Here is a 24,346-nt window from a genome sequence, read left to right on the forward strand (position 1 = left end):
CGTAATTGTGTTCGACTTACACATGGTATTCGCATACTGCACGCATACAAACTTTTGTGTAAACAACTCTGATGTTTCTGTTCGTACTAGTTCTGTATTGAACTATTTGATTATTAAGATACATGAACAATCATTCAGACAATAAAGTTCTTGTGACATCGAAACAGTTTGAAAGCGGTGCCAATCATTGTACAGGTTCGTAGCATGAGTGAATATTTTCGTGTGTCATGAATATCTTTCTTATACACTTAGTATGAAATGAGATAATAATTAGTGTCCTACAAAAGTAAAACATGTTGTGTTTGATTGCATACTTTTTATCGTTGTTCGTTGTGGTTTTGAAAGATGGATGAGTTTACATTTAAATATAGTAAGCAGAACAACTCAAGTAATAAATTTTACTCGTTTGAAAATCGACTCGTTTGAAAATACCGATCAATGGAGTAGCAATATCAATATGGGTGGTATATTATTTTTCGCGATATGCACCAACCTTCTAAGTATAACTTTTCAAAAATTTATCATGTCATAGAAAAGTTGGTTTTTATGAAATCGAAACAAATATACTTCGATTATCACGACAAAGGAATTGAGATCAACGCAGTATTTCGAAATGGTATGTTCTGCAATCGCTAAATATCAAACTGTGCATACAACTCGGTTAGGTAAACGACCCAGTTACAAGTCGGATGTATTCTTGATGTACAGATGGCAGTCTGATGATGTAAAGCTCAACCACTCTAGCGATTCGAAACAATTGTACTTCGATTATTATGATGATGGAAATTACGATCAACGGAGTATTTCGAAGTGACTGTGTATCGTTCGGTATGTTCACCAATCGCTCAATGTCGGTTAATTAAACGATACAAATGACAGCTTGATGATGGCAAAGCTCAACCACTCCAGTGTGTTTATTACAAAGTATTTCCCGCAAACAAAATATCGAATGTCGACCTCGGCTTCATTAACCAAGTGAGTGAAAATTGTTTTCGGTTGGGTGGATATGATTTGTACTTAGAAAAACGACCCACAACGATTAAGCGGCGCTGTTTAATATCCAATGAGTGTGTGAAATTTCTGAGGGGTTTGATTTAGCTAGTTAATTACCGGTGATTCAACCACATACAAGTAACGTCTTTTAGTGACAGAGTATTGTGATGGTATTTACTTTGACGAATGACAATGGGAAAATTTCCAATTTCTTTGATCGTGTGCGTTGCGCAAATAGTTCTAGTACGCATTCAGTGAACATCAGACAAATTGACAACGAATTTCAGTAGTTTGGTTAGATGATGACAATTATTCTGGAGGTTCAAATCGATATCACTACTACGAGCAGCAATACAAAGACATTTTCTGTAGATTTCAGTGTAGCACATACTGTGATTTTATTATTGACATGAGTTTGTATTAACCAAGTCTGTTGAATAGGACGCATCGGTAAAGGTATTACAATTGCTTCTGTGCTGATCAAAACCTTGAAGTGTAGATCTATAGACTTCACAATGTTTTTTTTACGTTTAGCACGTACAATGGTGGGTGTGAAAGGGTTAAATATTGATCACACGATTCGAATGATCCTGGATTAATTTCCTGATCAAAAACTTTCCGCACATGCAAGTCCTCGTTTTACAAATCGATGCGTTAATTAAAAATATCCCTGAAAAGTTTGTTGATATCACAATAACCAACACCGGTGTAATTACGTCATGATTCAATAATCAAGTCATGATAGACTATTACAAATCTCGTATGTCAAACTAAAGTATCAATCCTTATGATTACATCATGATAATATTCTATATAACACCTGCGTTCGATTGTAAGAAATGAATTCTCAACTACGTTGGTCAGACATTCAAATATCATATACTCAAAACATATGTTAATCTCAAGTTGCGCGCACCGAGTAGTAATTACTTTTGTCTTACAAAATATATCGAGTAGTAATTACTTTGTCTTGCAAAATAGTAACGACTTTTACAGTTGAAAAACAAAAGACGCGTCGTCGGGATATGAATACAACCAAACTTGCTATGGATTTTGGATTGTAGTGATTACTCGCGTAGTCTTGTCTACTTTTCATAAGGATACTTTTTGCTTTGGTTGGGTAAGTTACAAACGGATTGACTTGACAAGGTTTTTTTTATATTTTACTCTTTTGTTTATGGGAAGATGTTAAAATGTTGAGACGTAATACTATTTCCGTTCACTCGATTACAACAAAAAAAAATAACCTGATAGTTTGTTCAAGGTTTCGACAAATAGATTGAAATATTCCGATTTAACTCATCGCGTCGCAAGTCGATCGCGGTATGCACAAGTGGTTGTCAAGTTAGAAATATTTACAACAGGTGCTATTTCATTGATTGATTCTATTGTGTGTAGTAACACATTAAAATATCGCGATAGTATTTATTGAAACTCTATTTGATAAACGGAAAACTCAGTCGTGAATAGAGTTGTAAGTTTCAAGGATTGTTTCAAAGTATGATCTTGAAATGTGACTGGATCAAAGTTGGTAGTCATGTTTGTCAAAGTCCAAATATTTCATTTTGGATTATCTGGATTTACCTTTAGTACATCCCGCGAATGGATTCCGATGCGGTACTATAACATTTTTGATAATAATGACTCAAGGATTTTCAATCAACAATACTGGAATTTTTTGGTAATGTTAGAGTTGCCAAATGATTAGTTGCGTGTTTTTGTTAAGTGTTTGATTTCAAGTTAAAAAAGACAATAACTGTGTAATGCACATACTTGTGATTCTTGAATCTTGTAGAGTTATAGTTGGTATTGATTCTATAAGTGTGAAAACAGTGGCGCGGAATGTGCGAATAATTCGATGCGGCTGAAAGTCGGCGTCAGTAATATTCGGGTTACGTTCGATTCAACAAAAACGCGTTAAGGTATTTGTCAAAGGATTAGAGTTGTACCGATTTAAAACATTCAGATACGAATCGACTTGATTTGTGTAGTGAGTTTCATTTCAAGTTGATATTGATTGAATATTTTCATGGATCTTATCACACAACTAAAGTCAGCCACTATTCTGGAGGCGTGAAACATATAGCGATCGCGGGCGAGTGACAAATTGTTGGTTTTCGAATCACCGTCTGCGACGGCTCTGTGACAAACTTATTACCGAAATATTACCTTGTGAGCGGGTATGAGGGATTGCTATATGTCTGAAGCATTATCCGGTGAGTGGTCGTTGGATTTTAAAATTATATCACACCCTTTTGAATAAGCGTTCACTTCACAAAGGATTAGGGTTAGAGCGGAAATAAGTGACAATTTGTCGCTATTCAAGTTACCGACACTGGCGGTCTGTTATTCGTTACTTAATAAATCTTACGAGTGAAATCAAGTTCCGTACCAAACTATCAAAATATTACCTTGTGAGCGATTGGTATGTATGTAACATCAAGTCACGAATGATGGTTATGTCTGGGACATTATCTTGTGAATGATCGTAGCATTTTACAAATATTTCACACCTTTTTTGAAGTGTTAGTTAGTGAGCGTGGTTATTGTTGATACTCGAATCGCCGTCTACGCCGGCTCTGTGGTAATCTAATTACCCAAACATTACCATGCGAGTAATTCCTAGATTTTGCAAACTATTTTCACGCCTTTTTGTTGAAAGTACGACATGCCACCAGCGGTCTATACCCGAAAGTACGAATCATCGCCGCATCCATAAGAATAACGATATATCGAAGTCGCGCTCACCGTAAACGTTGGGATTCCCTCGAATACCAGACGGCAGGTCATCACCGCAGCCTATACCTGAAAGTACGACTCACCAACACGAGTTTTCAAGGTATATCATCGCCGCAGCCTATACCTGAAAGGGTGGGGTCATCACCGCGCCCATAAGAAACAATGGCAGGTCACCACCACAAGGGGGGTCTAAAAGGGTGGGGTCATCACCCCGGGTTTCGCGGCAGGTCACCACCCCGCCCATAAGAGCCCATGCAAAAAAACGTTAGTTCGCGACCGATCGTATATACTACTAATACCTTCATCATATTTTTCTTGCTATGTATCCGTTGTTGTTTTGACGTATTGGTGGAACTTTGGCCCTTGCTCCTCAAATTAATGAACAAGATTATCGCGATATATATCAAGATTAGTTAATTGTCTGCAGATGCAATTGAAGCAATTCGCCTCTACGTTTTGTGCTTTCGCAAACTATCTCATTAAGCCAACTTCGTTCAATTAGATGAAGTGAGAAGGAAAGGCAATTCTATCCCAGGGTACCAAATGATAATTTGTTCCACAGCCGTTCCTACTTAAAGACTGGTTCATTCTTGTCGGTGATTCTTGCTCCAGTTCCGGCTTCTTGCCCATCAGTCTCACAAACATTGAAAATAGGGATACTTGGTATACCGAATTTGGTAGCCCAGCAGACAATTACCATTTAAAAGTCGACAGAGATGAGTCGCATGTGAGTAGCGTAGGTAATATTTCCAATTACAAAGTTAGGAAGCTCCATATTTCTCTTTAATCGTGGTAGAACGACCATAATTGGTACAGTCAAAATATCACAACAAGGTAGCAAGAATTAAAAGAACTATATGATTATACTCTGCGAATGCTGGACCACGAATGTTAATATATTTATTATAGATTACTGGTTGTAAGGCTGATCAAATAAATGCTCGGTAGCCTCCAAAATGTCATTTCAGATTGATGCCAGATCTTTTGAATATATGCTGAATATATCGGGGTTATCGGCGAAGTTCGGCGAAGAGCGGTTTTATCGGTCGATCTCTATAGTTTTAACACTACGTATAATATAGCTATTGAAACCTGTGCTTCAATCGAGATCATCCTTATCAATCTATTTTATCCAAGACTGATATTAGTGAGAATATTACACCATGATTTAAGTATACGTTCGATCGAACTCCTGGCATTCAACTGATGAGTAATTACGTTGGAAAACATGTCTGTAGTTACAAGTAGAAGAACATTTGTTCAAAGAAATCTCACAAATATTTCTTGAGGTATACCGTTGACTCAACCATCGGGAATCGACGCCAACCAAGAATCAGGAAATAATGGCTCAGGTTGTGAGTCCTATATCTTATTTTCATACGGTAGTCTTGATTCGGTATTTTTTCAGGTGTTGGGATCCACGCACCAACTTCCAGTGAAGATCATGAAAGTAAGTTGGTTAAACGAGCCGGTGGAAATTATGTACTTGATATATTTATCATTAATACATGTATAATTTTCCAGATATCTCCCCGACGCAGAATCCGCTCAATAATGCCTCAAATAGTGAAACTTCGTCTTCGCAAAGAGGTTGCTATAAAGTATCCCATTTGTCTGTTTTGGTTTTCAATATCTGTTTTCATAAATGTTACGGAAGAAGCAATTCATACACGAACGTCTCAGAGAAGTTAGTATGTAATATTGAATACTGTACCCGATTGCGCAATGACCATATAACAGCAAGATACAGTTCAGTATAGGGTTGCATTTATAATGACGGGTGTTTTAACACACTTTGTCTCAAAGTTGTTTTGAGCAAATGCCGCCATTTCAAGAAATACAAAATTAAATCTTTTTTGGTGCATATATCATTATGTCATAATTGAGTAAATACTTCGCAAAAACATGCAATAGTAGCCTACGGCTGAATCGGACCCGATACAGTCGACGCGTACGATAGAAAATAGTTGGAATCCTTAACATTGTCGGCGCTCCAGCAACATAGCAGTCGTTTATCGATTGAACGAAATGGATGATTTCAATATGATTATCACCGACCGCAAAAATGCTGCATAACACTGTAGTCCTTGACAATGATACTCTTTCGTCCGTTGAAGACTAGACATGGAAACCTATTTCTCAAATGACCCTATCTCAAATATTTTTCTATTATAATTGGCGTATGCCATATTAATCTATTTTAACGTCACATTTAAAGATTCGGCGAAAAATAATTGAGAATAAAAACACATGCTTTAGATTAGACAATGGCCATGTTTAAACCAAGTAGGTTTTATCTGAATTTTTGCATTAAATGCAACCCAAATTCTACACGATCATTTTATCTAGGAACAATATATGTTGAGTATCAATTCGTAGAACTTTTGACGTTATCTTCCCTCGTGACATGTTGTTGGACTGTGGGTGTAACTATATCGTTGCTATCGTTGCTATCATTTCTATATCATTGCTAGCAATGTACAATTACACATAGACGATGATTACCACAAACAGGAGAAAACCTATGACGAGTAGTACGAGTCTTTACGCAAATATAAACCTTGCAGCGGCTATATTTTAGAGTTTTGATATTATTATTTTGGCCATGATTCCAGATCTTGACACTATCTTAGATTGGAACGTCGGTGTATAATACACTCAGCAAAAGAACTTATACCAATATTCTACGATACGCCAAAATATCTTCTGCTGAAATACATATGGAACGCTTCATAAAACATATTTGATTTTCAGGCGAATCGCCAGACGAAAATACAATTCCAATAAAAAAACAAGTCTTTTACGATAAAAAGCTTCATTTCATTTATTGTCTGTTGTGGAGAGGAGAAGAAAAATATACAATTTTGAAAAAATATGCGGAACGCGGCTACGTGGGAATCCATGCAGAACCAGTTACTGTGTATATAAATAACAAGGAAGACTGGTTTACGTTATGCGAAAGCTCAAGACCATACGAGGCGTACTACATTACACACAATATCAGAGAGGTGGATCTCGAGTGTTTCGAATCACCCGGCTGGTGTGAGAATCAATTCCGCATCGACCCGCCACCGGACGAGCTCGGAGTAACGTACATGGATTTTGATTGTCTTCTGGAGACAAGAGATAAATTACAGAAACATCTAACCCAAATGAGACTTCAACCTTTAGATTTGCCAGGTATGTGATTGAGTATTAAGTTTTATATTGGCTTATTTATTGTGAAAGATATGTCAGTGATACAGTCCTTTAGCAAACGTCAGCTAAGCATGAAACATTTTATTACATTTTTTCGCAGTTGTCGACAAATACAGTGGTTCTCAATCGGGCCTCGGGGAAGCATTTTCAGGGGTCCATGAAACCTGTAAAGTTCTATAATGATTAATAACCCAAGATTCATATTTGCTGAAACTGTAGGACTCACATCATTAGAGGGTCGTCTGAGATGAAATATTCTCATGTAAAAAACAAACTCATTTTAATTGCTAAATTGCCAATAACTTGCCAATGCAAACATATTCCTGCTTATAGTTGTTTTGCTGAGGTTTGTGGAAAAATGATATGAAATGATAGGAAGATCAAACAAGGTGACTTTGAAATGTTTCTAAAACATTTTGGATTTGGAGTTGTTAGTCTCAGCAAATTATTAAACAATCGTTTGGAATACCATTTTCTCCCTAATCTGTCTCAATGAAGGAATTGAAACTCGCCAAGAAATCCATTTTATTTTGTGATCATACCACTAAATAACTTCAAGATAAGTTGCTACATAGAAATTTTAGACTAGACGTGATATGTTCATTTAAAACTCACACGAAAGCTGTCGTCGGATGCGTTTCGCCTTAATATTACCTTACCCACCACCAATCTTTGTGGAAATAGATTTTTGGCACTCGTTCATATCTAATCGCAGACATGTATTTCTAAGAAAATAAATATAGCTGTAAAATTCGCTTCGAAATATGATAAGTCTAATCTGTTTCTACATATATTGTGGTGTTAGTTTTAAAAAATTACATTTTGTGGCTGTTTATCACTAGCCTGCAATTAATATTTGCAAAAGACAGATGACAGTTGCACGATAATTGAGCTAATTTTAAACGAAAACTTGAGGGGGGTCCGTGACGGTCCAAAGGGTCCGCGAAGGCGAAAAGGCTGAGAACTGCAGATATAGGATGTTACTATATGATCAAGATTAAGATTCACGTGAATTGAAGATGGAAACGGATTGGCCTGGTTAACAAAACTTATTCAGGCGACATGTCTTGTATAGTCAAAGACACCAAGTTTACAGTAATTTTGTTTTATACAGGCTACACGACTTATGTTTATCGAACCAATTGCGAATTTGAATGCTAGTCTTATTTGAGAACAAAGCATATAGATTGCACACGACGCCTATAGAGTAACCACTTAACAATTCTTATTCGTATTTCTCAGGACGAGGCATCAAGCAAGTCATATTAGATATTGTGTTGAATCGACTGATACGAATTATGGGAATACATTCTCACAACATGGAGATATTTCTTCGTCCAGCGTCAGCAGGTTATATTCCGTAACATGTATTTACCTATGATAGAGCATGTCCAACATTATGATGCTCACCACACCCTCAACAATTGTACCTCATCTCGATTAACTTTCGAATATACAACATTTGTTTATTGTATATTTTAATCAGCCGCAGATCTACTCTTCCTTCCTTGTACTCCCAAAGTGGAAATGCACAAATTTATAAATGTATTCGCTTCATTTGCTGATCCTGCCCCGATTTTATGTGCAATTCTCGAACAAAGTGTTGCTTAATATTAGTACGTGACGGCCACAAATCTAGTAAATCAGAATTAGGCTTTCAATTCAACATCAATTCTAGTAAAATATTCACTAAATTCGAGAACTTTTCTGGTGTCTCTTCTCAAGAGTTAACGGCACACTAAATGGATTTAAACAGACTTAGAAGCCAAAACGAACAGGCAACGTATGACGTAACAATCGTAATCACAGGCCATGAAACCCAGATTTTAGCAATAACAAACAAAACGAACTATGGAATGTATGGTACCATAGCAGAGGTCTCAAACTCAAATGTGCTCGCGGGTCCGTCTCCTAGTTTTGATGACGCCGCGGGCCGCAGCATCGATAACAGGGATATTCAATGTAGAATTTCCAAGTAGGCATTGTTTGGCAGGAGCTTGCAAACAGACATTCCAAAAAACATCGTGAGAATGTAACTTACCATTGTATTATTCACGCTTGACACGGAAGTCACGTTTTCAAATATTTGAATATTGCATCATGACATCGCCAAACTGCCGGGTTATAACCTAATAACATTGCAGCTAGTGGACCTTTGACGGGTCACAAATTTTTGTAAAATATTTTAAAATATACTGAAATCAGAGCATTTGAGCGCTGTAGCCTAATCCAGATTTAGATAAAGTAGTGAGTATGCTATTTTACTGTCATTGCCAAAGTCAAATTAAAACAGCGTTTGATTTTGCTTTCGATTATTATTGGAACATATAACTACATATTGCATAATCAGAAATCCCATTCACAAAAAATCACGCGTAGCGCAAAGGCCATTTTCACGCTGAATATATTAGCCAAAAACATTCCACAGAATATAGGCCTAATTCCCCAATGCATCTTGTAAACCCTGATGTGGTGCTTCGACCCCGAAGGGGTCTGCGGGCTCTGTTTAACAGCCTCTGGAACAGAATTGTCCAATCGCCGATGAATTCAATGATGGTACAGCTGTAAAGCGTACAGTGGTGCCTTTTTGAGTGGGCGAAGTGTGCGGTCGCCCGCCCCCTTTGATTTTAGCGCCCTCTTCAAGGGTTATTCCGAATAAATGTGGAAATCCGTCTATCAATCAATAATATGATTACGTAGAAATGTGTCAATCATCATCAAATCTCTTCATTTGGTATAAAAGTCCCATAGCCCGACAATCCGCACGTCGCTGCATGCGGTAGAATTACTTAGTTTTGATGTAGTATATCCTAGCACACATGCAGTAATAGATGTGACCTCATCCAGCACCTGGGTCAAACCTTGACACGGTGATAGATAGATATTATTGAAACATGCGAAAGGGAAGTATGGGAGGCGAAGCCCCCCCCCCCGGTTGTTACGATTGCATACTTATAGGGGGGCGGGAAGTCTCGCCCAGCCCCCCATTCGTAGGGCCACCACTGGGAGCGTACTACTACCTAGCACTTCACTCGCCACCGATAATAACATGGACAGAGAGAACAAACTACACCCAGCGTGTCGAGGGGTCACATAATTCCGATGGTTGCCATACTGACCTGATTAGATAGCTATATAGGCTACCCTACCCAATGCAAGCTACGTCCTTCTGATATATTACTATTCCTCATGACAGTTTCATAGATTGTTACATCCGTAGGATTACCAAGTCATCGTTCCAAGTCGCGAATCCTCTGATTCTAACGTTTGACCCGACTCAACTCGAGCCATTTTTATTTAATCACCATCTCAATCCGAAATCGAGTAATTTTACGAAAGGGTGCACAAAACCAAATCACAATTTTCAATCACAAATCATCCACTGGTCATGTTTTATATCATCATATATCATCATGTAACTAGAAATGTAACGTATTAGCTGATCTTTTACCGCATGATATCTTTGGAAAGTGATGTGATACTGTATAGTTAGTTGATATTTCAGTGATTTTTATAGTAGTATTAAGTTGAACTTCAAGTTCATATATCTAAAAAGATATGTGGAACTTGAACATTTGTCGAATACTTAAAATTCCAAAATACCGTCTTGAGCCGCACAAAATGCTCTTGGGGCCGCGTGTTTGAGACCTCTGTACTATAGTATAGCGCAAATTGAAAATAAACAATTACAAACACAAATTGAAACAGACTATATAGTGGAAAATTTGTAAGGTTTAGAGGATAAAATAGGCTTGTTTGATTCCAACAGTTCTAAATAGAACAAAAATCAGCCTCGTGCAATGACAGTGAACGTTGAATCATACACATTTTGAGTTCAAGAAGGTTTTTCACTTAAATGCGGAGTGACGAAGAGTATGCCTGATAATCGTCAACAAGCATTTTGTATTGAAAACTATCCTCGAGTTCTGTGCCACGAACAAGCTATTTTTGATAGAATGGCTAATAGGACTACGTATTTACTCGTTGCCGTCATTAATTAATCGTTTTTCAGGAAAGCGCCGGGAAATGCAAATAAAGAATCAAATATTTTTTAAGCAAGGTAGCTTACGTCTTCATTGTTATTTCTGGATAAATGATGACCGTAAGGATGATGGTTCTGATCGGAAATGGTTTACTACGACCGACGGCTACGAGAAAGCAATGGAGAGAACCGGAATTATACGTGCTTCTTTTAAAGACGATATTCACGTCAAATTCGCCAAATCACGCCCACATGAAAGTTACTACATTGTAAACGATGAAGTTAAGGTCGATATTGTAAATCTCATGATAGATAAGTATGTGGAATATATTTTTCGAATCGATCCTGGACCTGACGAGATTAAAGAAAAATACATCGTCTTGGACTGTAATGTGACGAGAAACGGGAAATCAGTATTGCATTCAATACCGATGCGATTCAAAAGAATACCAGTGGATTGTGGTAAGTAGAAATTCAAACTTTCGGTCTCAAGTACCTTATTATTCCGAAGGTTAAATAAAATTCACGTAAATCGAATATCGCCACTAGAATACAGATGGTCACATATACACAGGGGTCCGCAGCACTCATTACGAGCAGGCTGAATGCCTCCGGTTATCTAGTAGTCTGCGGATGTGCCCACTTGTTACTTACACCTCTGTTGGCGCCCTGAGGAACACCTCTAAAATTGATGGTTATCTGGCAAATATAGACACACTCAAAATTGACAAAATCGCTCATTCGAATCAGTCTAACGTAAACTAAAGAAATCTTTAGAACCGCTCAGTATTTAAATTGAAACTGCGTCACAGACCGGAGACTTTATCTCTGCGTTACACGTTGTCGGAACCATTATGGTACCCTTGGTACAGTGATTTTGACATTGCCACGTCATCGTTATACATGAGACGAAATAATTCGATATTACTGTTTCAAAAACGATTTCACGGATCTCGAATTTTATTCCGACATTTTTTCTCCCACTATCATGTATAGTCGTACGTACTGCTTTCCTAGGAATATAGCCTGGAACCGAAACGCTTGCTTTCGTACGTCAAAGTTCGAGTTCGAACTAGCACCGAAGTTTCATCAAACTTTCTCCCAACATCTACTATGTTCTGACAAACAAATCCTGAGCATAATCGGAAAATGGCGCCTCTAGAGAGAAGTTCCACAGTGACAGAGTTGGTTAAGATCGTGAGGTATATCGATCAATATAATCTATCCATTCATTCATCGGCGATCTTACTATTTCGCTCTTGGTGAATATGATAGAGAGTTGTCGCCAAGACCGTTATCGGCCGGGGCGTCGTTGCCGAGCGTATTCGATCTGATGTAAACGAGGGATTCGATACTTCGACTTTTATACGAATTGGTAACTTCAATTCATTTTTCAAGGTATTCCAAGTACTCATGAAACAGAACCACTGTCGCGTACTGATAATGATCAGGGAGTCAGCTCTACTGAATCAGGTTGGTAACCTATTCAATTGCATATTTAAAAATTTCAACTCAATTCCGTATTTCAGACAGTATCATCGAAAATACAACTTCAGCAGAGAATTTTTCGAGCGTGAATTATCGGGAAACTTCAGGTGATGAGATATTTCATTAAATTTAGGACGTATATATTTCATTACTTTTTGATGTCTAATATTCATTTTTGATATTAACATGATATTTGGCGTCAATCTACATATACCTACAATAGCTGTCAATGAAAGCTCATTACTTTCATATCCTGCTCAATATAGGTTCATAATAATATCATATATTCGAGGTGACCTGATGGTTATCGTTTCATCGGCCTTGCTTATATAAAAAAAAACGTGATGTTGAAGTATAAATAATATAGTATGTTGGACGTGAAGTTTCCGAGGTGGGAATATACGAGTACAGTAAGATGTATGTAGTCCTTCGTACTTTTGTAAGTGTAATTGTAGATGTGTACGTGTGAATATGTAGCATGTGCACTGCACAGCATGGGTGTTAAACATACGACCTGCGGGCTGCACTCGGTCCGCGAATTAATTTTAAGTATATTGAAGATTGCTTGTATTATCCAGCACATTTCCAGTAAATATTGCATTAAATAATCCATCAGCCGGTTTTGTGGTTTCAATCTAATTGCCAATAGAAACAAGTCGCTGCCATTTACATCAACTTCCAGGAACGCAAAAAAGTGCACGGATGAGACGTAGAGGAGGAGCCTAGATAAACCTCCAACACTTAGGTTGGGATTCTGAAGTCGACCTCGGTCGGACTGGAACCCGCAACCTATTTGTGTTGCAGAGTAGATTATATCACTACGCTATCTCTCCGCGTGCTATACAGTGTCAACTGTGTTCAGTGTACCTGTACACGTAGCCTACTTGTACGTGTTGTATGTAACCTAGATATGTGTGCGTTCCTAATAATACTTAATACTAAACAGTACAAACCAAGCTCATAAGTACAACGGAATGAGCAAGTGAATGCATGGATATTGGTAAGATATTTTCTGAGATCACCGAGATAAGACCGAGCTTTAACCTAGATGTAATAGCGTTGTACATGGTTATTTGTCTTATGCGTTGATGTCGCATTTTTCAGATGACGATGTTGCGCCAATAAACCCAAGACGACGTTGCCGTCCACCTATGCATATAGACCTTACGGTGCATCTAAATGATCATAGCAGCACTACCATAGGAACCAATCAGTCGGGTGGAGAATTTTACCAGCGCAACTACGATACTACATCCTTTATCGGTAATCTTACAGCATCGCATCGGTACCGTGATATGGGGTGGGGTGGCGTGGCCTTGGGAGTCGTTGCAATCGCATGTATGGTTATTGCTATTTGGTGGGCTCGCCAATAAAATAGTCATCTTCCGCCGGGCAAGGCCAATGATCATTTGGCTTTCTGTATTAATTTTAATTATTATTTTACTCATTATGGGATAAGTCTTCAATGATTCAGCTATTGAACGAGATAAACTTGATATTTTACGTTAATCATTTTTTAATTCGTACGTGTAAAAATTGTCTATTTTACAAAATATCCTTAGTTCGAGAAACAGCCAACAATATGTCATTCATTGACAGCGTGTGTGTAGATTTTGTTGTTCAAGTCACAAAATATTTTCGTAAATGCGTAACGCTCATTTTTCCCCACGCTACATCCATTTCAGTGTCATAGTGTTCCCAGCTTTTATCATTGTTATTATATAGAATTCTCCCAGAAGAATTCCTTCTTCCCCTTGATGGTAGAGTATGTATTTAAACATATACTTTATTTGACTGTAAAGTTTGATATGTGTATTTCCGAGAGCATATTCATGCAAAATGTCTCTGACAATTGGGTTTGCTTGTTTGTCTGTTTGTCGACTGCAACGGTCATTTACACCAGGCCAATTTTATGTATCTGCATACCTGTAGCACGGCCCCTTTCTAGGCTTTTTGAAAGACACCCCTCACTCGGATGAAGTGACGAGGAGGGGCGATTGGGTTTCAGTAAGGTTCATAACCTTTTAGAAACGTACCGTGTGAACAAAAACTTTGGGAACCACTATTGCTCGTTGGGATGAATTGATGTAGACATGAAATATGGTACAACAGGAATTACCCTAAATTGGACATCATTGTCCTTTTGCAAAACATTGGATACATATAATGAATATCGTCGACTAGCGAAATTATAGGCAATAGTGCGGCATCCAGTATTCGCAAACTACAATTAATTAGGATTCGTATTCACATCAGGGCCGTAACAGCACTTCGTCACCCCCCCCCCACAAAACGTTGGTCTTCGGCCCCACATAGGGTGATAAACCTAGCTTCTGGGGGGTCCACCCCCGGACCCCCTTCGCTCCACGCTGTTTACAGCTACTCATCGTCTCTGTTAAGCGTCCGTTTAGTGGGTGAGCTATTCTCGTCTAGACGCGCGATACCTGAAAAATTCCAAAATTCATGATAGGATCGGTCAATATGATCGGGAATTGAATATATATTGTTATCAATTTATATCCTCTCTCTGCCCATGTAATCAGAGTTACCGGTAGAGCTGAGTGAGGTGTGTTTGAAATGGTAGGACCTCTCAATAATAATTAAAAATCTTCGTGCGTATACCCGTTCGCAGGAACGAAACAGCGCTTGGCCAGGGCCCCAAATAAAACTTGCGTCTTGGGTTCCCATAGGGTGATAAACCGACCCCACATCACGTTGCTCACTTTTGTCGCGAAATAGGGCCACAGTCTAGTGGGCCAACGCGAAGCGCGAATATTTTCGATATTTCATGATAAAATCGGTCAGTAATATCGGGATATGCATATATATTGCTATCAATTTCCTGTCTTCTATGTTTACGTTATCAGATTTACCAGTAGAGCTGGATGAGGTGGCTTGGAAACTGTAGGGCCCGTAAATAATAATTAAACATATTCGGGCGGGCTGACCCGTTGGTATGACTTCGTTTCATTATGTCATTTCGTGATCTCCTGTCTGTTATATCAAAAAATACAGAATCGCCCAAACGTACTAAACTAACGACACACACGATTTCAAATTGGTATTTCTTCACTGGAATATAATTTTTCCTAGCGGGATGGTATTTATCTCCTGAGGTTGAGATTGCCAATACAGGAACATTCGCCACCAGTCATTCAGGCGCCTATGGACAATTAAACCTATATGTATTTTGCATATATAACAAAGTTTTCGGTCAGCGTAAGAGGGCAGTCCTTTTTGGCCCAGGTTTTCTCGCTGCCGATCGTTCTCGCACACTTCTTGGAGTCGCATATGCTACATGTCCTAAAACTTTAAATGTCTCGCCTATATGTCCATTTCGATAAATCTTGCGTATTTTGTCTTGGGGAAGAGTACCAAGTAATTAGGAAACTCGGCAACTTGAAATCACGCACGACACGAAATTTTTTTTGAAAAAGTTGCCCTAATATTTAAAAAAATACTCTATAATTGATGCTAATTCGCGAAATACTTTTGGGCCCCCTTCGAGTTCGCCCCTCCCCCCAATTGGGGGTTTAGGGGTGCGGCAGTTACGGTCCTGATTCACATACATGTACTGCTATAGTGCTATATGCTTGTGGTGAATTTGATAAGCCAAATAAGGTATAAAATTCGTAAGTTATAGCTAAAACGAATGTGTCGGTTGAAATCAATGAAACATGGCTTTATATGTACGTCATTTACGTTGGCATCGCTTGATTTTTATTGTTTATGATTACTAATATTTACCAATATTGTGCAATTCTTTTTATACTGTGATGCATGCTGCATGTGTTCAATGGTCTGTCATCCGTTCACGATGATAAGTTTCTCGTTTAGAGCAATTATAATTTAGTGTGATTTTTTGGTGAATAAATTGAATGTATTATATCTCAACATCGTCGTAAATATTTTAGCTTCTGCAAAAAGCATTGAACGTGAAAATTGGTGAATCAGCTATGGATTTCAGCGACCAGGGACCATTGTTGTAAATTCTAGAGCAGCAGCGGGGTCTCCAATAAAATAGTTTATCCGAAATTTGATGTCGGTTCTGATCAAATTGTTGATAACTTCGACTACACATAACTCTTATGTCAGCAACTTTGAATTAGTCCACAACACGACCAAATCAGCTCATTCCCGCCGTCATTCTCAAACGGCTAATCACAAATAATTTATTTGAGAGGCGTCATACCCCCGTTTTGGCGTCTTTATAATTGTAGGTCACTTTGGAACAGTGTTGGGATCAAGTCACTACCTCCGAGTCACGAGTCATCTCTAGTCATTGCACATTTTGACTCGAGTCAAGTCAAGTCCATCGATTTTCGAAAGTGACTCGAGTCAAGTCAAGTCATTCGATTTTTGGAGATGACTCGAGACAAGTCGAGTCAAGTCAATTCAAGTCACGAGTCAAGTCACAATTAACATATGAGAACATATGACAAAATTACACCTGTTTGGCACGCCAGTTGGTAATAATTTCACATTTTGTGACATTTTACCACGCTGCATACAAAAGGTTGCCGCCCCGTGAATCGTTATGATGAAGCGTTAGCGGAAATCAATTAAGCATGTTGAAGTCTGTTTGCGAACATACGATTTCATTCAGTTTAGCGATATCACTGTTTAATCACAGTCGCTAATAGACATTCACTATACCGCGGGGGCGGGCAATATCTCCCAGGAAAGGAAAGCTAAGGAAAGGACGTAGTTTATTTTTGTCCTTGATGTTTTGCGGCATGTACACCGACTTATGATTTACATACACACGATCTACGCATATGCATATCATGAGTACATGATGTGCATATGCCACTCGACAAGGAATCACAGCTTTCTTTTTATTCCTGCACCACCCCATCCATGCTATCCCAGTAATGCATGAGCGCCAAGCAGGGAAGCCATGGATACCAGTGTTATTAATCAGGTCTTTGGTCTGACCCGGCCGAACGCTTAACCATTACGATATCCAGTCGACGGGTCAGACATGGGACACGCGGTATTCTTGAATTGATATGTAAATCGAGGATTTATCCGTCTATAGAAGGAATAGATCATGTGTCATGCAAACTTTACGTTTGAAGCCTAGGAATCAGATACCGAATTCAATGAATTTATTACATAATGTACTTCAATAGCCGTTGAAGTCAATGAGACATATGTGGTCGGTCAATGTTTTCAACAAGTTCTTTGAACCCTGGCCGCACGTCGGACGTGAAAATACTCAGTAAAGACTGCACGTAAACAACAGTTAGATTGGAACGCACCGTTGTCTTGCTAATATTCATGGTCGAAAATGTTCGCTCGCACATGTATGTATACCCGCGGTCCACGTTTTCAAGTAAGACCAGAAAATGTCTGCGGACCGCTCAAAATCCCGTCGCGGGCCGTATGTTGCCCGCCCCTGCTATACGGCATCGTCTCCAAACTATACCATTGAGATATAGGAGACAAAGCATGCTATGCTAAGCCCTAGAGGCGATTTGTTAGGTCAGCGATGATGACTTTCGTACCAGACCTATTGCAGACGCGAGTGTGCAGGCCAGCGGCCGAAGAGTTCGTGTACTGCACATCGGGGCTATTGCAGAAGAGCTTCTTCAAGTCAGCAAAACCAGGCTTTTGGATAGGTGATAGTGCCGACATGTGGTTACAATAATCTTAACCGATGTTAGAAATATGCTGGATTATACAATAATTTTCCAATTTGCTTAGAATGGTCTCGCGGGCCGGAAGAAATGGTCTGGCGGGACGTATGTTTGACACCCCGGCTATAGAGCGTATAGTTAACACGGGACTTCAACATGTATGTTCGCCAGACAAAAGAACTGAGACCAGAATTAGAACTCAACGTATAGTACTCGTAATCGAATGAAAAATACAAATACTACACCTGAAAAGCGGGAAATATTAAAATTACAAAATTTTATGAAGTAGAAGTAGCAACAAAGTACCAGAAGCAGAGGAACACTACTTGAGTACTTCAAAAAATTAGAACTACTTCGCTACTGACCACCTCTGGCTCCAATACCCTAACCTTAACCCCAAACACGCTCCAGCCCTAATATCAACAGACCTTGACCTTCATATAATATTGATTCATCACTTAATACCAATATATTAACTTTATAAATTAATCATAATAATTTTTAATAATATATTTTGATACAAAATTGTCCAAGTGATGAGTCCTCCAAGTGCCGAGTTCCCCAAGTGCTGAGTTCATTGTGCCGAATTCACCAAGTGTCGACTTCATTGGTAACTCCGGCACTAAGTGGTGTAGGCTTGCTTCGTGGACTCCTGCCAAAATACAAAAAGAATTGGTATCCTGGGAGTGACAGACGTGATAAAATACGAAACGGCGAAAGTGATGTACAATATCTTCCATCATAACAGACCATTCTTTGACCAAAATTTCAGTGCTTTCGCCTTGGTACATTCGCACTTCACTCGTTCTGCCTCATCAAATGGGTCGTACCTTCCCGTGTTAATTTAACATGAGGAACATTCGCGTCTGACCGCCGAGGTGTGCGAACATGTCTAGATTCAGCAGCTCATCATGCATTCAGCGTAAAGAGCTTGTTGCGGGGTTTCGGTTTTCTGGTGTAAAGGCTTACTTATACTATTACTCTAGCGGTTTTTGGATAGTATTACGTGCAGGGGGAAGTCATTAGCTATAAGACACCATCCCGCCTTATGGCAGCGGATTTTGGTAACGATGACATGAAATTTACTGTTGTCACATCAAAACGCAGTAAAAGGGGTTCACAAAGCGAGTCGGATGGTGATAATCCGTCATTGAAAGCAATGAATAATAAGTCTGGTGCAGACTATTTGGGCCGCTTAGCCGATTCAGCTCACGCCGAAAATTTGAAAATAGTTCTAAATGATAAAGATAGGAAGAAGAAACACTACCATCCTACCACACTGAACAAGTGCGTGCACGGAGCGATTGGTAATTATGAAGGGATTCGTGTCTTCCCGTCGGAAGACTTACTCGTCACCTGCCACAATCGCACGCATGCCGATAAGCTCCTATAGATATGTTTACGGGCGAAGTAGTGTCAATTCCAGGTAATACGAGATGTTACGATGAGAGTAAACTGCATCAGCATGCGTCTAGGCCCGTTATCCGAGGGGTGCCAGCTGACGTGTCAGAATACGAAGTTGTCGAATTCCTTAGCGAATCACTCGTGTGCTTTTCTAAATGTCCAAAACGCAAGTCCAATGATGGCTATGTTGCTAGTTTGTCAATTGTGCACCTCCAAACCTGCAGATAAGTTGCATATAGGATATATTCGATTCAAGAACAATCCCTATAATCCTCTCCCATTGAGGTACCCCCGATGCAATCGATTTGGTCACACCAAGTCAAATTGCGGTGAAATAAATACGTCCTCCAAATGTGGGGGTCATGAGCATGAGCATCACCAGTGCGATCAGGAAAAGAGATATGTCAATTGCAAAATGCACCATAGAGCAGTTTACGGTGGGTGCCCATTGTATAAGAGGGAAGCCCAAATACAAATAATTCGAGAACGAGAGAGTCCATCGTATGTCGATGCTGAAGCTATAACCGTGTCTGAGTAACCCAAACATCGATTCTTTGGGCCAGGGGTGGCCAATTTGTGACGGTAGAAGGAAAATAACGCGACCGCCGACACTTAATTCGATTATGATGTACTGAGGGCCGTCTATATGCAAAGTGAATTTACCAATTGACTCCCGAATTAACGAGAGGTTTCAATTATTCTTGAAATTTTTCTCGCACTATCCGAGGTTCAATGCGAGTTGATTTTCGATTTTGATATAGCAGCGTCCTTTCTAATCAGAGCCCCACAGTACATATACGAGCAGCATAGGAAAGTGATGCGCCAATAAAAGATACCAACTTCTAATCTTATTCTCCTCAACACAAAGCAAACAATTGTTTATGGTAGGCCTACGTTTGGACGAATCCATTATATATTCAATGTACCGACAATCCTGAATAAAAGTTGAAAAAAATAACAGCATGTAACATAGAGGACTAATACCAATTGGGCCACCCCCAAAGATGAGGCACAGTACTAATAACTTCTCCAAATTTTCGAAGAAACCCCCTGCATAAACTGCACCGGTGAATCTGATCACCCGGGCTGAAAAAGGATAAATATTAAATCGAATTGCCATGGCTATTCATAGCATGACTCTATACTTACTATACTCATCGCCCGTGTTAGAGAGCACAACGTTGTATTCACGTAGGGTTATCAAAACGTGATTGTAAAACTGCATTGCCTATTCTCGATATTGAGGTCATGCGGCCCGCGGCCTCTACAAATTTTTAAAAAGTGGCACGGGACCCATTTTGAGTTTGCGACCCTGGCCCTAGATATAACCCATTGGCTGCTTATGTTACGTAGCGGTGGCTTCAACTGCATGTAAGACTTTTGCTGTATATTAGTACGAAATTCTGCAGTCCGTAATATTGAAATCCGATTATACCTATTCATCACATTAACGTTGAAAATGTTGAGTAATGACGTAAGAAGCAAATGTTTTTATGTGGGCGTGGGAGTCGATAGCGTCTAATTATCCGCTATAAGCTATATATATATATATTAGGGTTGTCCAAAATTTGGAAAATCTCAAAAAGTCTCCGTGATTGTGTCTCATTCTATAGATTATTGATAAAAAACAACAATTAGCCTGAAAGAAACTTACAGGAAAGCCGTTAAGATTTCGTCCAAAGCGTTTGAAAGTAGCTGCTCAAGAATGGGCGTGCCACTGACCATAGAACGGCGAGAACACTAGTAATCAAATAACCACGGCTCTTGATTGGCTAATCGGCTATGCTTCAATGACCACGGCAGCAGCAGCTTGCTGATCAGGTGTTCAAGAAGTCTGCTACCGGCGGGGATTCTGAGTGCGCATTGTTAGTAGTTTGGCAGGTGATGATTTAAGATTAATTCAGGACATGTTGAGGTACGAAATACATGATGAACAAACAACACCTGCTTCACAGAAGCTTTTACAGCGTGACTGCTTCATTGTGAAGGAAACGGCTGAAGCCTACATGTCGTGTTTTCATCGAGAGAAAGCAAAGGCGCTTATGCAAGTGTTGAGCGAATTCACCGTTTCAGTACGGATCCACCATCAGTGAATACAAATATATAAAGCTTAACAATTACACTATACTTTGTGCGATCTTATTGGATCCAAGTTGTAGTATATAGTGAAGTATTGAAGGTTCTAGGGATCGACTGAATCGGCCGGTTATGCTTGGCAGTTATACTTACAGCAAATTGAATTCACTTATAAGCAGGCCGTGTTATTTTTGGCATTTCGGGAGCCAGATGCCAAAAATAAAAATTTGAAAATGCCAAAAATAACTAATTTTTGGCATATGCCAAAAATAACACAACTTGCCAATAGTGTATTTCTTTCATGGTGTTGTGTTAACAGGACCGCATTACAAGTGTGAAGAGCAGGTTTTTTAGTCTATGGGTCCAGCCCACCCATTAGGGGAAAAAGCATGGTGTCCTAAAAGGTGTGGGCACAGCGAGATTGAACGGCTGACTGCATTTGGTTTACGTCATACTTTTCATTTGTCCAAAGGCAATTTTACGGCCATTTTTAACCGGCTTGCCGAGCGCTAAATTTGATAAAACGGGTATCAATGGAAAGCTGCCGCTGTACTGATTACTAAAATATAAATTGTATTCTGCTCATGGATCTGGAACCCCCAAATTCAACTAAGATTTTTGCATTGTGATCAAGTTGAGCATTGTGACACAACAAACAGTCCGGCTATTTCTGAGCTGCAGTCTCGTTTTGCCAGACAGTCTTGTTGCGTTAATGTTCTTAAACAAGATAACCTTCCCAGGACTCTTCCATGTGAGTTGGTAATATTAAAGCCATCTTACGTGACAAAAGTCCTCCGAAAATATATCGGTAGACTGATGGAGATGGGATCGTCGCGCTACAAAATAGAATGTGTTAAGAGACAACACAGGGAACTCCTGGAAAAGTATCAGGAAGAAAATTCTTTTCGCGATGAGATCGATGGCACTAGCGCAGTGATCTATTTTCATGATGCTTGGAAGCCGGTTCTGCCCTCCGAAATTTTGAAGCTCTGAAAACCTTTTGTGGGGGACTGGCAACATTCTTTCCCTCAACGGCTACTGTTGAAACCGATATTTCCCACATTCGTTGGGCAAAAATTAATTCAGGAGAAACTTTGCTGACCTGAGTTTGGAAGCACTGTTACAGTGCAAACAATTTAAGTCTATTCAAAAGCTGTAACAATCAGGAGTTGAGCGTGTTTGTTAGGCTGCTCATTCTTTTTGCTTATTGGCACCGATTCCGAATGGATACTGCACATTTTGTGGTTTTGTTTGATAATATTAACCTATGTAATCGCTAGGTTTTTTCTTCTTATTATTGTTTGTTGGTACTTATTATAAGTGGAAGCTGCACATTTTTTGGTCTCTATTGATAAACTGACCCAAATAAAGCGTTTTTATGACTAATTCGAGTCTGAAAATATCTATTTAGAGGTCGATGCCAAAACTGCCAAAAATAAAAATTGAAAAATGCCAAAAATAAGCTATTTTTGGCAGTTTTGGCATATGCCAAAAATAACACGGCCTGCTTATAAGAGTTGCCAAAGACTTTGACATACCATATCCGGCACAGCCTGTGCGAGTGTGCGTACATTACCACCTCTTTTCTGCGTTATCATTAAGGACTTTAACAACGCCTTACAAGTGCATTCAATTTGTTGTAAGCATCTGATAAGGGACAAGCATAACGGGCTGATTCCGCCGATCCCTAGAGCATTCAAAACGTCACCTATATACTACAGCTTCAGCCCAATAAGATCACACAACGTATAGTGTCATTGTTAAGCTTTATATATTTGTATTCACTGATGGTGGATCCGTACTGAAACGGTGAATTCGCTCAACACTTGCATAAGCGCCTTTGCTTTCTCTCGATGAAAACACGACATGTAGGCTTCAGCCGTTTCCTTCACAATGAAGCAGTCATGCTGTAAAAGCTTCTGTGAAGCAGGTGTTGTTTGTTCATCATGTATTTCGTACCTCAACATGTCCTGAATTAATCTTAAATCATCACCTGCCAAACTACTAACAATGCGCACTCAGAATCCCCGCCGGTAGCAGACTTCTTGAATACATGATCAGCAAGCTGCTGCTGCCGTGGTCATTGAAGCATAGCCGATTAGCCAATCAAGAGCCGTGGTTATTTGATTACTAGTCTTCTCGCCGTTCTATGGTCAGTGGCACGCCCATTCTTGAGCAGCTACTTTCAAACGCTTTGGACGAAATCTTAACGGCTTTCCTGTAAGCTTCTTTCAGGCTAATTGTTATTTTTTATCAATAATCTATAGAATGAGACACAATCACGGATACTTTTTGAGATTTTCCAAATTTTGGACAACCCTAATATATATATATATATGTTTCTCTGAATCTCTTAAAGCTACACGAGGAACAATGATTGGAAGCGTCACCCAAGCTTGAATCTATTGTTAACGGATGTATGCGCACATTCACGTTATTTCTCTACTACATCCAGATTTCTCTGTAATCGTAATCGTAACGGTAATCACGAGATTCAGAAGTAATATTAATCGCAATCGAGTACATTCATAAAGAGAAGTAATCACTCAATCTCTGCTTATCGCTGGCCGAAACAAATCTTTTATCACTCGTAACACGTTAGACTCGAGTCACCTTTTTCGTATGACTGGACTTGACTCGAGTCACTTTGCTAAAATGACTTGACTTGACTTGACTCGGCGTAGCAAAAATGTGGATTGAGTCGTGACTCGGAGCAAAACTCAGGAGTCAATTTCGAGTCATCAAGCAATCGATGTCGGTGAAAATCATTGTATCTTGCACATGTTCGGTTTGTACACGACACGCTGGTGTAACCAATGAGAGC

The 24,346-nt window shown here is 39.3% G+C and overlaps 3 protein-coding genes across 3 annotated transcripts in view; 2 read left to right on the forward strand and 1 right to left on the reverse strand.

Moving 5' to 3' along the window:
- Window positions 1-6,297, forward strand: part of LOC145436528 (uncharacterized) — a 62,981-nt gene extending 56,684 nt beyond the window's left edge. Inside the window, exons 17-19 of the mRNA XM_080313891.1 lie at window positions 5,022-5,084; window positions 5,141-5,182; window positions 5,257-6,297. Of these exons, the coding sequence (XP_080170017.1) occupies window positions 5,022-5,084; window positions 5,141-5,182; window positions 5,257-5,492 (341 nt within the window). The 3' untranslated portion in view covers window positions 5,493-6,297. The remainder of the gene's footprint in view (window positions 1-5,021; window positions 5,085-5,140; window positions 5,183-5,256) is intronic.
- LOC145435413 (uncharacterized) overlaps window positions 1-24,346 on the reverse strand; it is a 428,570-nt gene that overhangs the window by 98,903 nt on the left and 305,321 nt on the right. The window lies entirely within an intron of this gene.
- Window positions 6,417-16,282, forward strand: LOC145436197 (uncharacterized). Its single transcript, XM_080313545.1, has 6 exons — window positions 6,417-6,912; window positions 8,173-8,280; window positions 10,943-11,374; window positions 12,311-12,385; window positions 12,442-12,507; window positions 13,505-16,282. The coding sequence occupies exons 1-6, from the start codon at window positions 6,828-6,830 to the stop codon at window positions 13,771-13,773; spliced, it is 1,035 nt and encodes a 344-aa protein (XP_080169671.1). The 5' UTR covers window positions 6,417-6,827; the 3' UTR covers window positions 13,774-16,282.

Source organism: Botryllus schlosseri, chromosome 3 (genome assembly GCF_051294905.1).
Source record: "Botryllus schlosseri isolate E-star chromosome 3, Bs_hap1, whole genome shotgun sequence".
Taxonomy (NCBI): domain Eukaryota; kingdom Metazoa; phylum Chordata; class Ascidiacea; order Stolidobranchia; family Styelidae; genus Botryllus; species Botryllus schlosseri.